This window comes from Chiloscyllium plagiosum, chromosome 27, assembly GCF_004010195.1.
Source record: "Chiloscyllium plagiosum isolate BGI_BamShark_2017 chromosome 27, ASM401019v2, whole genome shotgun sequence".
Lineage (NCBI taxonomy): Eukaryota > Metazoa > Chordata > Chondrichthyes > Orectolobiformes > Hemiscylliidae > Chiloscyllium > Chiloscyllium plagiosum.
Genome location: NC_057736.1, coordinates 14,468,623 through 14,482,856, shown reverse-complemented (window position 1 = coordinate 14,482,856; position 14,234 = coordinate 14,468,623). Strand labels below are relative to the sequence as shown.

The window sequence follows — 14,234 nt, the reverse complement described above, 5'->3', positions numbered from 1 at the left end:
CTATCCTGTCTCAACCTGTCTGCATCCTTTGATACAGATGACCACCAACTTCTGCTAGAATGCCTCTCCACTACCAGTTGGTGGGACTCTATTCACATGGTTTCATTTCTATTGTCACAGTCAGATAATCACCTGCAAAGGCTTCCCCATATCTGCAATATTACTTATGGTTTTCCCTCCAAAGATCTATCCTTCGACCCCACCCAACTGCCAGGTATTTACAGTCATCCGAAAACAATGTCTAACTCCATACAGCACAGCCCCACTGACACCTCTATTGACTCGTTCATCTCAAAATTGCCAGACTTGTTCAACATTGCAAGAATTAAGGATGGGCAACAAATACTAGCCGAGCCAACAAAACTCTCATCCCAAAAATGGAAAAAGAGCTAGATGCGCAGAAATTTCCAAAAAAATACTGGAAATACAGAAGCTATTGTCTTCAGCACCACAAATACCATTCTCCTATCACCGACTTCATCTCTCTCTCCCAGGCAACCATTTAAACTAGATAGTTCATGTGTTTGATACTACAAACGACATCAAGATTAACATCCTACCACCAGTCTCATCTTACCCAAAACCTCATTGTTGCACCTAGACTTGATAATTCTAGTGCATTGCTGGTCAGTCTCTCAGTTGTACCCTCCACAAACATGTGGCTCCCGATCAAGCAACGCCTTAATTTTCAAGTTCTCATTGTTTCAAATCAAGACATGGCTTTGAACCTCCTAATTTTTGTAATTTCATCCATCCTCTCAAATCCTCCAAGTCTTCACTCTGCCATTTTGGACTGTTAAGAATTCCCAATTTTAACACTAGCAGCCATACCTTCAGCTCCTTAGCCCTCAGCTCTGAAATTCCCTGTAATTCTATCATACTTAGGTCCTTCTTAAAACCCACTTCTTTGAAGTGTTAGTCATGCTATTTAAGACCGAGATCGAGAATTACTTCAGAGACTTGAGAATATTAGGAAATTTTAATGCACAGACAGTATTAATTAAGTTGGCATCGGTAATTTTGAGCAAGTGTTTGTTGAATGTAGTAGAGGTTGTTTCCTGGAGCAATGGGTTGGGTGAGCAACTGGGGAGCAGGCTATTAAGGGTTTAGTGTTGTGTAATAACATAGGATTAATGAATGATCTTGTAGTAAAGGATACTCTAAGAGTGATCATAGCATGCTAGAATTTCAAATTCAGTTTGAGAAAGAGTAACTAGAGTCCCACATTGGTGTTCTGGAGTTAAACAAAGACAATTACAAAGGCAAGAAGAAAGAATTTGGCCCGAGTGGACTGGGCAGAAAGACAAAAAGGTACAACAGTTGATGAACAGTAGCAGGTGTTTAAGGAGTAGTCAATTCTTCCCAACTAGAATAAAGAAGAAAAATTGCAGAGGCCAAAAACATCCATGGCTAAGCAAAGAAGATAACAATGACAAAACTAAGACATACAACATTGTTACAAAGCGGAGATGAACCCCATTAAACTAAACCAAAGCTCACCTTGCCTCGTAATGTTAAAGTACGGGTGACAAAGAATTCACAAATTCCACTATTTAAAGAAATTAACATCAATTTTTTTTTACTCAAAGTGAACAATAAACAACTCAATTCTAAGCCTCTTTCTATTAACTACTTATTATCTGCCTCCAACTCTATAATATGCTGTTCTGATAAGACACTTATTAAAATTACAATCGACCTAATTTCAAAACCACACAGCTGCTGTCTTCAGTCTTTCTTCTTCCAGCTGAGGATCTCCCTGGGTCACCTTCTTTCTTCTTACTGTGAAGATATTTCATACGTGAAGTACCTTTGATGGAATGTGTTTCCTAATTTCTTGGAGAGCAAGACTTAGATCTCCAGGTACTTCTGTCAATGCTTAAATTCAATTCGTCGTCAAAACAACAACCAAAACATTTCACAGCCAAGTGTTACATTTTTAATTTTCTGGTACACTCTGGGACTACCATCTAATGATTCCTGAAGAAGGGCTTATGCCCGAAACGTCGATTCTCCTGTTCCCTGGATGCTGCCTGACCTGCTGCGCTTTTCCAGCAACACATTTTCAGCATCTAATCATATACTCTGGTGCTTATAAGCTCAGTTCAGAACAGCACACTCTCTCTCTCAAAAGGTACAATACACATCTTCAACTTCATAACAATATCACAAAGGCTAGTGGCAGGCTGGCCAGTGGCATCCATAACGCAGAGGTTATAGAAAGGGAGAAATTTTAAATTCATGAAAGAAAAAGTACTAAGCAGACTATTGGGATTGAAGGCAGACAAGTTCCCAGGGCCTGATATCCTACAACCTTGGGGTTTAAGGAGCTCACAGCAGAGAGTTGATCCACTGATTATAATATTCCAAAATTACTTGGATGCAGAAAAGACTCCAATGGATTGGAGAAGTGCTAATGTAATGCCCTTATTCAAAAAGGGGAGGGAGAGACGCAGAAAGTAGGAAACTACAGACCAGTTAGTTTAACATGTTGCTGGGAAATAGTTAGAAACCATTAAGGAAGTAACAACAGGACATTTGGAAATTCAAAACACAAACCATCAAGAGTCAGCATGGATTTATAAAGGGATAATCATGTTTGACTAATTTGCTGGGGTTTTACAAAGATGTAACATGCTGACTGGAAATATGAATGAATGAGTTTGCTTTATTGTCACATGCACTTGAATGAGTGCAGTGAAGTGTGTGCAACATTGCTGTATACAGCACCATCTCAGGTACAAGATACCTAGGTACAGATACTTAAGTATTTGATACAAAATTGCAAGAATAAAGCAAAGTCTAACATAAGAATAAAAGGGAAAATAGTACTCTATTTACAGTCCTTACACCCCAGTCCATGCCAGCACCTAACTTCCAGACCACACTAGGGTTCAAAACTCAAGGCCTCGTCTCCCTGCACTGGCCTCATAATGGGGACCCTATAGATATAATATATTTGGACTTCTGGAAGGCATTTGATAAGGTCCCACACAAATACACAATGTAAGATCACAATGAGATTGGGGTAATTTATTTGCTCAGAAAGAGGACTAAATAACAAAGTAAGAAAGAATAAATTGGCCTTTTTCTGATTAGCAAACATTAACTTGTGGGTACCACAGGATTCGGTCCTCAGGCCCCAACTATTTGCAATTTAGAGACATGGATGCAGGGATATTACAGCTATTATAGTAAATTTGCTGAAGACGACACTGAAAATAAGTGGGAAAATAAGACTTGCAATGAAGAAATAAGAAATTTACAATTGGATGTAGATACGTGAATGGGTCAAACTTTGTCAGATGAAGTTTAACATGGATGTGTGTGAGGTTATCCATTTTATTGGGAAAAGTAGAAAGACAACTTATTGACTAAATAGAGAGAAACTTTAGAGTGCTTCACTGCAGCGTGTCCTTGTGCATGAATCGCAAAAAACTAGTATGCAGGTACAAAAGGCAAAAAGGAAGACAAATGGAATTTTGGCATTTATTGCTAAAGGTCAAGGGTAAAAAAGGAGGGAGTGTTGCTGCAAGTCTAAAAGGTATTAATGAGACTGCAGCTGGAATACCGCATACACATTTGGTCCCCTTGAGGAGATTGCAGGTGAATCTAGAGGAATTCTGCATGCCAGTGGAGCTGGGGTGACAGATTGTCTCAAAGTACAGTGAAGCAGGGTCAAGGAGCCTTATAACCTACTCCTGATCCAATTTCTAATATTCTTTTATTCAATCCTCACAACAGTACACCCCATACCAGAAAACCATGGTTAACATCGAAGAGAATAAAGAGAGATCTATTCCAGAAATAAAGCAGACCAACAAGTGGAAAGAACCAGATAGTGTTGAGGCAACATCCCTTGTGATCAGGTCCATGGGAGAAAGTTACAATGTAAGGAGAGTCCAAGTAACCAGTATAGTACAAAATATCCAAGAATGCAGCGTGCAGTTAGGCTGCAGCCATTCCAGTCCTGCAGCAAAGTAGTGAGCTGGTTTCTGGGAAAGATCCCAAACTTGTTGCGGTAAATTGAGGTAGCAGAATCCTGATCCAAACGTCCAGGCTCCACATTCTGGAGCAGATGAGCAGAGAACCAGTACAGGATGGGTGAGGAGGAAGCTAGGAATCTCGTTAGAACCTGCACAGAAAGCAAGAGATTTATTAGTTATTTCACATCTTCTGAAACTGAAAGCACATTCATAGAAAATTAAAATACTACAAATGCTGGAAATATTAAGCTCAGGCAGCAGTGGAGAGATAAAAAAAACAAGTTAATGTTTCAGATTGATGACCACTCATACATTTGTAGATGCATTCACTTCGGTCACTCCCAGCCTGGGAGATGATGGCCTATAGGTATTATCCCTAGACCCAGCAAATGCTCTTGGCACATGGGTTCAAATCCTAGCATGGCAGATGGTAGAATTTGAATTCAAGTTTAAAAAAAGAAAATCTGAATAAAAAAATCTAATGTCAATTATCAGGAAAAGATCAAACTCCAGTCCTTAACAGTGTGACCAACATGCAACTCCAGACCCACAGAAATGTGGTAGATTCTTCACTGCATTCTGGGCAATTAGCATGGGAAATAAATTCTGGTGCTCTCATCCTGTGAATGAATAAAAAAAAAGGAGATTTTATTCAGAGTCCCAGTTTAGTAGAGACATCTCTGCTTCTAATGAGAAGTGCTCAAAGTTACAGTGTCCAAATTAAACAATGTCATAAGCAGGAGATGAAATTCAGTGTCTCAAACCAGTTGTGGAAAGAGACCATGAATTAGTTTAAAGGGGAGTTACTAGTTTGAAAATTGAGAAGTTGTGTGACCAAGCAGGAGACAGTGAGATTAGACTAGGTGGGGTCTTAAGAGTATGGGAATTCATTGGAAAGTGGGATTAGATTTGGGGATAATAAAGGATATGGATTGTTAATGGGGGAGACTGACCAATCATTCTGCACGTACTCTTCATGCACCCAATATTTATTGTCCTTTTATACAGTTCTCACCTGAATGTGCATGAAACAAATGCCAAATACCAGCAGTATAGTTACGTGAACGATATAGACAAACACTTGGTCTGTATGGAAGCTGGAGTGTGGTTTGCTATCTTTTTCAGTCTTTTTCCTTATCTTTCTGCGGGTCAGACCCAACTGTACACAATACCAGGGATCAACAATCACATATTGCCAGGCTGCCCATACTCCCAAAGCCATAACAGGAAAAGCCAGCAAGAAGTTGGGCAATTGGCGGAGTTGGTAATATCTTAGGAAGCCCACGTTCCAGTATGCGTCCTGAATGTAAGAGTATATGCTGGGGTATCGGCGATGGCACCAGATGGGCGGATCACTTTCCTTATCAGGGACATGATAACCTTTGTTCCTGGCGAGCTGCAGCAAAGGCTGAGGCATGTCCAGTGCTGGATTCATAGTTGACTTACAGAATGTCCGGTATCCATAATACTGAAAAAGTACAAAGGGCAGCACAATCATCATTGTTCCTGCAGCCACTAACAACACAGACCGAAGGATCAGATTCAACCATGATTTGTATAAGTCTTTTTCCATAACTGTTGACTTGTGTCTCACATACAAAGAGCAAAGCTTCAGCTGGGAGTAAAGCAGAAATCCTGCATTTACAATGCCATTGGAGCGGGCTGCTGCAGACAGAGAAAACAGAATGCAACTGGTCACAAGCCAACCTTTCTCCAGGTTCAGCATTCCACCAAAGGTCAGCAGCATGAACATGCTTTCAGAATAAGCTGCAGACATGAAGACATTGGCTGGGGTCAGGCAGAAGAGAAGGCTGGAGAGAAAGGCCAGCCTGCGATCCCGGAGCACAACAACACCCAGATGGTACAGAACAACTGCTGACAGAATGAACATCACAGCATTCAGTAAAACTGCTGCAAGTAACAACCGACTATGGAGATTTAGAAAGCACCGTAGGGGACTGAGCACCGTCTCTGCCACTACCCGAAGGCTCACTGGGAACAATGGCAGAAAAGCAAAGTTATGCTCATAAACGTATCCAAATTCTGCTATAAATAGGAAATGCTGTGCATCCCAGCGAGAAAAACCACTTAACAGGATCTCCAGCAACTCATCGCTGATACTCAAATTGTGCAGTTGGGGTGCTTGAAAGGCATCTGCTCTGTGGTCAGGTATCAGAGAATTAAACACCATCTGGCAAAGGAGCAATGAAGCAGGGTAAGTATTCATTCCAATAGGCAAATACAACATAAATCCAACCCACCCATAAAACTGTCAAAATCAGTACTGACTACAAGACAGCAAAAAAATTAAAGTGTGTCTTTAATAACTTCTCAAAGAATCAAAGGGACAAGCATCCCTTAAGCTACACATTTTATCCAATTAAAAATGGCAATTACAAGAAAATTTAGAGAAATATTAGCGGATTATAATTCAGATAGCAGAATGGATCAGTGGTTAGCACTGCTGCCTCACAGTTCCAGGGACCCAGCTTTGATTCCAGCCTCGGGCAACTGTGTGTGGAGTTTACACATTCTCCCAGTGTCTGTATGGGTTTCCTCTAGGTGCTCCAGTTTTGTCCCACCGTCCAAAAATGTGCAGGTTAGGTGGATTAGCCATGGGAAATGCAGGGTTACAGGGATAGTTCGGGGGAAGTCTGGTTGGGATGCACCTCAGAGAATCCATGTGGACTCATTGGGCTGAATGGCCTGTTCCTACACTGTAGAGAGTGAGTAAATCGAATTTTTTTTAAGTTTGAGTATAAGCCTACAGGATCAAGCCACACAAAATGTGAAAAAATAGTTTACTAGCCAAACTGCGCTGAGATATTGGCTTTCTAGAGAAGCAAAACTGAAATTACAGCACACCAGTGGGATTCAGCCCCTCTGGGAACAGCACTTCAATAAGAGTCAACATCTCTTTCCCAGTGAGAGTCAGTATCTTCAGCAACTGTACATTATACATTTTTTGTACCATCTTTGGCACAGCAAGACATCCCAGAAGTGTTATCAACAAACACTTCAGACTGATCTGGAAAAACGAACATATAGTAAAAACTGATAATCAAAAGTTTAGTCAAAGAGATTAATATTAAGAAAGTCAATGAGGAGGAGTGTGGTGAAGAGGTTTAAAAAGGAATTTCCAAAACTCAGTAACCATGTCTTCAGATCCCTAGATCCAACAGTGAATCGTTATAAATCATATTCAAGAGGACAAAATTTGAAGAGTGCAAAGTTCTATGTTTTGGGATTGTAGGGATGTGTAAGTTAGGTGGATTAGGAGAGGTGAAGGGATTTGAAAACATGAGTAAGAATTTTAAAATGGATTAGTTTCCAGGAGAGCCAATGTATGAGGAAGTGAGAAGCATGTTTCAGGTTATTCTTTGGCTGTGACTAGATATAAAAGGAATAAAATACAAGGTAAGATGGAGATAGTAGCATCGTGGTAATGTTACTGAAGAAGCAAGCCAGTCCAAAGCTCTGAGGACACAGATTCAAATCTCACCTTTGCAGCTGATGTTAAATTCCATCAGTGTATCTGGAATATAATGATAGTCTCACAAAACTATTAATTGTCATAAAATCCACCAGGTTGATTAATTTTATTCAGGGAAGGACACCAGTCATCATTACTCAGTCTGGCCTACAGGTGACTCTAGACCCACAACTATGCAAGTGTTCTTAACTTCCCTTTGAAATGGCCCAGTAAGCCACGTGCTTCAAGAAAAATTAGGGAGATCAACAAATGGATAGACATCCCATGAAAGAATAAATTTGATAAACAACAGATGGACAGTAGAGGAGCTAAGGTGGAAAAGAGTCAACTGTACCAAAAACTATGTGCAGAAGCACAAGGAAGGACAGCTCACTACAATCAAATTAACAATGTAATTTGTAACTTTGGCGAGGACTATTTCAGGTCTGTAACAGAGTGGAAGATTGATTTGGGTGAATTCAAACATAGAAAGGGAAATGAGAGGCAACAACACATTCAAATGTCATTCAAACAACACATGTTGGATGTAAGTTGAATCAGGAGCTGAAATTGGCCTGTCGCAAAGATGTTACTACAGCTGTTATGGGGGATTTTAACATGCAGGTAGACTGGGAGAATCAGGATGGTATTGGACCTCAAGAAAGAGACTTTGTGGAGTGCCTCAGAGATGGATTCTTAGAGCAGCTGGTGCTGGAGCCGACCATGGAGAAGGCAATTCTGGATCTGGTATTGAATAACGAACCAGAATTGGTCGGAGACCTCGAAGTGAAGGAGCCATTGGGAAGTAGTGACCATAATACATTAAGCTTCAATCTGCAATTTGAGAGGGAGAGGGTACAGTCAGAAGTGACAGTACTTCTGTTGAATAAAGGAAACTATGGAGCTATGAGGGAGGAGCTGGCCAAAGTTCAATGGTGCAATACCTTAGCAGGGATGACTGTGGAGGAACAATGGCGGATATTTCGGTGTATAATGCAGAAGTTCCAGGATCAGTTCATTCCTAAAAGGAAGATAAATCCCAGGAGAAAGCATGGGCAGCCGTGGCTTATGAGGGAAGTTAAGAAACATATAAAGTTAAAAGAGAAAAAGTATAACATAGCAAAGGTAAGTGGGAAAACTGAGGACTGGGAAGCTTTTAAAGAGCAACAGAGGTTTACTAAGAAGGAAATACGCAGAGGAAAAATGAGGTACGAAGGTAAACTGGCCAATAATATAAAGGAGGATAGTAAAAGCTTTTTTAAGTATGTGCAAGGCAAAAAAATGGGTAGGACTAAAATTGGGCCCTTGAAGACAGAAACAGGGGAATATATTACGGGGAACAAAGAATTGGCAGAAGAATTAAATGGGTACTTCAGATCTATGTTCACTGGGGAAGACACAAACAATCTCCGAGGTAACAGTGGCTGAAGGACCTGAACTTAAGGGAATTTATATTTGCCAGGATTTGGAGTTGGAGAGAATGTTAGGTCTGAAGGTTGATAAGTCTCCGGGGCCTGATGGTCTACATCCCAGGGTGAAGGTGGTGGCTCGGGAAATCGTGGATGCGTTGGTGATTATTTTCCAGAGTTCAATAGATTCGGGGTCGGTTCCTGAGGATTGGGGGGTAGCTAATGTTATACCACTTTTTAAGAAAGGTGGGAGAGAGAAAGCAGGAAATTATAGACCAGTTAGTCTGACCTCAGTGGTGGGAAAGATGCTGGAGTCTATTATAAAGGATGAAATTACGGCACATCTGGATAGTAGTAACAGGATAGGACAGTCAGCGTGGATTTATGAAGGGGAAATCATGCTCGACTAATCTTCTTGAATTTTTTGAGGGTGTAACTCTGAAGATGGACGAGGGAGATCCAGTAGATGTAGTGTACCTGGACTTTCAAAAAGCTTTTGATAAAGTCCCACTTAGGAGGTTAGAGAGTAAAATTAGGGCGCATGGTATTGGGGGCAAAATACTAGATTGGATTGCAGTTGTATAAGACTCTGGTGCGGCCGCATCTGGAGTATTGAGTTTTGGTCGCCATACTATAGGAAGGATGTGGAGGCACTGGAACGGGTGCAGAGGAGGTTTACCAGGATGTTGCCTGGTATAATAGCAAGATCGTATGAGGAAAAGCTAAGGCACTTGGGGCTGTTTTCATTGGAGAAAAGAAGGTTTAGGGATGATTTGATAGAGGTGTACAAGATGATTAGGGGTTTAGATAGGGTTGACCATGAGAACCTTTTTCCACGTATGGAGTCAGCTATTACGAGGGGGCATAGCTTTAAATTAAGGGTGGTAGGTATAGGACAGATGTTAGGGGTAGATTCTTTACTCAACGAGTCGTGAGTTCATGGAATGCCCTGCCAGTACAGTGGTGGACTCTCCCTCTTTATGGGCATTTAAACGGGCATTGGATAGGCATATGGAGGACAGTGGGCTAGTGTAAGTTAGGTGGGCTTGGATCGGCGCAACATCGAGGGCCAAAGGGCCTGTACTGCGCTGTATTTTTCTATGTTCTAAAATTGGTTGGCTGATAGGAAACAAAGGGTAGTGATAAACGGCTCCATTTCGGAATGGCAGGCAGTGACCAGTGGGGTACCGCAAGGATCCGTGCTGGACCGCAGCTTTTTACAATATATGTTAATAATATAGAAGATGGTATCAGCAATAACATTAGCAAAGTGGCAGGGTGAAATGTGATGAGGATGTTAGGAGATTACAGGGTGACCTGGACAAGTTAGCTGATGGGCAGATGCATAGCAGATACAGTTTAATGTGGATAAATGTATGGTTATCCACTTTGGTGGCAAGAACAAGACGGCAATCACTACCTCAGTGGAATCAATTTAGGTAAAGGGGCAGTACAGAGAGATCTGGGTGTTCTTGTACACCAGTCAATGAAGGCAAGCATGCAGGTACAGCAGGTAGTGAAGAAGGCTAATAGCATGCTGGCCTTCATAACAAGAGGAATTGAGTATAGAAGCAAAGAGGTGCTTCTGCAGCTGTACAGGGCCCTGGTGAGACCACACCTGGGGTATTGTGTGCAGTTCTGGTCTCCAAAGTTGAGGAAAGACATTCTGGCTATTGAGGGAGTGCAGCGTAGGTTCAAGAGGTCAATTCCTGGAATGGCGGGATTACTTTACACTGAAAGACTGAAGCAACTGGGCTCGTATACCCTTGAGTTTAGAAGACTGAGGGGGGATCTGATTGAGACATATAAGATTTGGAAAGGATTGGACACACTGGCAGCAGGAAACATGTTTCCACTGATGGGTGAGTGCCGAACCAGAGGACACAGCTTAAAAATACAGGGTAGACCATTTAGGACAGAGATGAGGAGAAACTTCTTCACCCAGAGAGTGTTGGCTGTGTGGAATGCTCTGCCCCAGAGGGCAGTGGAGGCCCAGTCTCTGGATTCATTTAAGAAAGAGTTGGATAGAGCTCTCAAAGATAGTGGAATCAAGGGTTATGGAGATAAGGCAGGAAGAGGATACTGATTAGGAATGATCAGCCATGATCATATTGAATGGCGGTGCAGGCTTGAAGGGCTGAATGGCCTACTCCTGCACCTATTGTCTATTGTCAAACACATGTATCCCAATGTTGTAATTGGTTTCTCAGATCCAGTACTAATCTCAGGTTCCAGCATAAAGAACTAAACAAACGCATAGCTAGTGTGCTTAAACAAAATACTGGCCTGCATCCAAGGAAAATGTCTGGAAAAATTCCATTTCGGAACAGGAAATTAACACAGCCCAACACTTCTCCCTGAAGTGTTTTTAAAAATCAATTAATATAGTGTTCATTAGAACTGATTGAGGATTAAGAGAGACACTAACCTGGAAAAGAATGGCCAGGATTCTGGAACAAAGGGCAAAGTGCACAATCAGTTGGAGATCAGATGCCATAATGTTCCTGGTTTGGATCTCCAATCCAGATCGCAGCACTGATACTCTGCAGACTGACAGCAAGCAATTGCTATCATCTCATTATCACTGAAATTGGATTACAGAATGTTAATAGGAACATCCCAGAACAAAGACACAGCAGAAAAAAAATTATACACCACCTTCCTATAAACAGTAGCTGATCCATACCATTTCCACATCTCCTGACCCTCAATTTTCCAAGAACTTCTTCAGCCATTAGCAAGTGTCTCCAAGCAATGTCACCCTTTACTATTAAAAAAACTCAGTTTCTCCATGCAACTGCAATCTTTCATTCCAGATTTCATTTGGTATGTCTTTTCTGTACTCTAAGTCATTGATAGCCTTCCTGGTGTGGGATCCAGAACTGTAGAAACTACTGCATTTAAGACCTAACCAGAAATGAGGCAGCACGGTGGCTAGCACTGCTGCCTCACAGTACCAGGATCCCAGATTCGATTCCAGCCTCGGGTCACCGCAGGACTTTGTTTCACAACAGCGATGAAACAACAGTCTCTCTTTGGTTCCAGTAGAGCTGCTTGAGCCTACGATTTACCGTGTGGGAGGCGAACACGATCATGGCAACATGGACACTGACCCCTTTGAGAGAGTCCACACTCTCCCACACCACAGTTAGTTCTCGAAGAAGTGACTGTCTGTGTAGAGTTTGCACATTCCCCCCATTTGCTTGGGTTTCCTCCCACAATCCAAAGATGTGCAGGCCAGATGAATTGGTCATGCTAAATTGCTCATAGTGTTAGGTGCATTAGTCAGAGGGAAATGGGTCTGGGTGGGTTACTCTTTGGAGGATCGGTGTGGACTGGTTGGACCGAAAGGGAATCTAAAAAAAATTAGTAAAAGATTAGCATGACTTTCAGGCGTCTGTAGACACCGCTTGTATTATGAAAAAGTAAACTAACCTAACTTTCCTCATCTTATCAATTTGCCCTGTAACCACACACAGGTGTCTCTGATCTTGCATTTTACTACCTTGAATGATACATTTTTAGTTTCAACGACTATTATCCCTCCCAGAGTACATTTCATGCTTATTCACATTAATTTGCATCTGCCATGTGTCTGCCTGTTGGATCAGTTCACATCCCACTGTTGGCTGTTATATGTTCACTGATAAATTTGATCAAGTTTCAAATCAGAATAAATTTTTATGGTTGACATGTTTCTAGTAGTTTTCCCACCAATATTACACCTCACATTACCTGCTAACCTTCTTTCTATGCTATTTCTTTTTTTGAAATTCCCCATGCACTCCATTGTCTGATTTTGGATTGTTTTACATTTGACATTAGCCTCCCTCTTCTGTTTATTTTAACACATTTTGTCTGTCAAAGAACATCTGGCTTTGGATTGCTCATAATTCCTCTCCATTGAAATATCATTGATTTGTATTTCTCTGCGAAAGTATTTCAGAGACCAGATAGATGTTTACAGGACTTAAGCACCATAAATACAAGATTATTAATAAATCTAATATGAAATTCAGCAGAAATTTACTACTACAGTAGTTGAGGTAAATATTTAAAAAAACTTAGGGGAAGCTTGATAATAAAAAAATAGAAAGATATACTAGTTAGATGGAGAGAGATGGGAAAAGGTTTAATGGGACCACAAACAGCTGCATAGACAAGGTAGGACACAATATGTTTGTGTGTTCTTAAATTCTATTATAGATGCAGGGGTTCCCCAACAGTGTTAATATTTGTAGGATCTCTCTCAATCATTTGTTAGGTCACAGAGTGTGATTAGCTTTATTTGTCAGGTCTCTGTAGGAGCATGCAACATTTTATTGACAGTCCCAAGGAAGCAGAGAACTATCCAAGAGGGCAATGCCAAGAACTACGACATTGTCCAACGGGCAGCGCAAAGGAAACATTAAATTGCACCGGGGCAGTGCCAAGGGACTTCTACACTAACGGGCCTACCTTTAAAACTGATGTTAAGCCAAGTTGCATATTCTCCTTCAATAAAAGATCTCACGGCACTATTTCAAAAGTAGATAGTTCTCCACGGGATCCTAACCAACATCTTTCCCTCAAACACCACCATAAAATTATCTAATCTGCTCACTGATGCGGGATCTTCCTGTGTGCAGCTGGGTCGATTCCAACAATCACTACAGAAGTGGCCAGACTTTAAAATCATTTGTATTGTATTAGAAACTTTGAGCGATCTTAAAATGAAGGTCATTAGATAAATGCATGACCAGACAACTGCTCCTCGCTTTAAGTCACTCGTTGGGCCGGGCCACAAAATCCGAAATCAATCACACACTCACTACCGGAAGTTGGGCCCCAACTCCAGCAATACGTTCCGGGTTAAAACCGAAGTACGACGGGAATTTCCAGCAGCAAATATGCCAGCCGCCATCTTTGATAGTGGCAGGCAGTCTGCCGCCCAAGGATAGCTGGAAGGGGATTTTCTTTCCAGATAAATCAAGAGCAGCTGAATTATATTTACTTGTAACCACCTAGAAAACTCTTGGTCAAGTCAGTCTGCTGAGAATCTCTTTAGTGAACAATTTTTGTTAAACAGTATGCGAAAGAGAATCGGCATTTAAATTATTTGATAGAAGATAAAATCGTGAAATCAGGAGCTGCGGAGCAACGTGACCCCTTTAAAGCTGGGATATGCTGGGCCAGTTATAGATGACCTGACGATTAGACTGTACGTCTCAGAGTACCCATTATTTCGCAGAGTGTAACAGCTAATTGTCCCTCCAATTCACGTTGAATATAAAAGATAGGGACAGGAGGAGTAGACCATATAACCCCTCAAGTACTATCCACGATTCAACAAAAACATTGTTTTTCTGCATCAACATCCTGTTCTAC

At 41.3% G+C, this 14,234-nt stretch overlaps 1 protein-coding gene across 4 annotated transcripts; it reads right to left on the bottom strand.

Moving 5' to 3' along the window:
* Positions 1–2,008: 2,008 nt before the first annotated feature.
* Positions 2,009–13,925, bottom strand: pigv (phosphatidylinositol glycan anchor biosynthesis, class V). 4 transcript variants are annotated; one of them, XM_043717477.1, is made up of 4 exons: positions 13,326–13,925; positions 11,296–11,451; positions 5,002–6,177; positions 2,009–4,135 (listed from the first exon to the last, which is right to left on the bottom strand). In XM_043717477.1, exons 2-4 carry the CDS (start codon positions 11,362–11,364, stop codon positions 3,866–3,868), a joined length of 1,515 nt encoding a protein of 504 aa, XP_043573412.1. In that variant the 5' UTR covers positions 11,365–11,451; positions 13,326–13,925; the 3' UTR covers positions 2,009–3,865. The 4 variants fall into 4 exon arrangements, with proteins under 4 accessions (XP_043573412.1, XP_043573413.1, XP_043573415.1 ...); XM_043717478.1 differs by having other exon boundaries at positions 13,471–13,925; XM_043717480.1 differs by lacking the exon at positions 5,002–6,177 and having other exon boundaries at positions 13,326–13,730.
* Positions 13,926–14,234: the final 309 nt, after the last annotated feature.

Coding starts and splice junctions, on each gene's coding strand:
- pigv (XM_043717477.1), bottom strand. CDS start 11,364: ATGGCATCTGATCTCCAACTGATTGTGCACTTTGCCCTTTGTTCCAGA. Junction 6,178..11,295: donor TCCTGGCCATTCTTTTCCAG/GTTAGTGTCTCT, acceptor CTCCTTTGCCAG/ATGGTGTTTAATTCTCTGAT. Junction 4,136..5,001: donor TTTGTTTCATGCACATTCAG/GTGAGAACTGTA, acceptor CTTTCTGTGCAG/GTTCTAACGAGATTCCTAGC.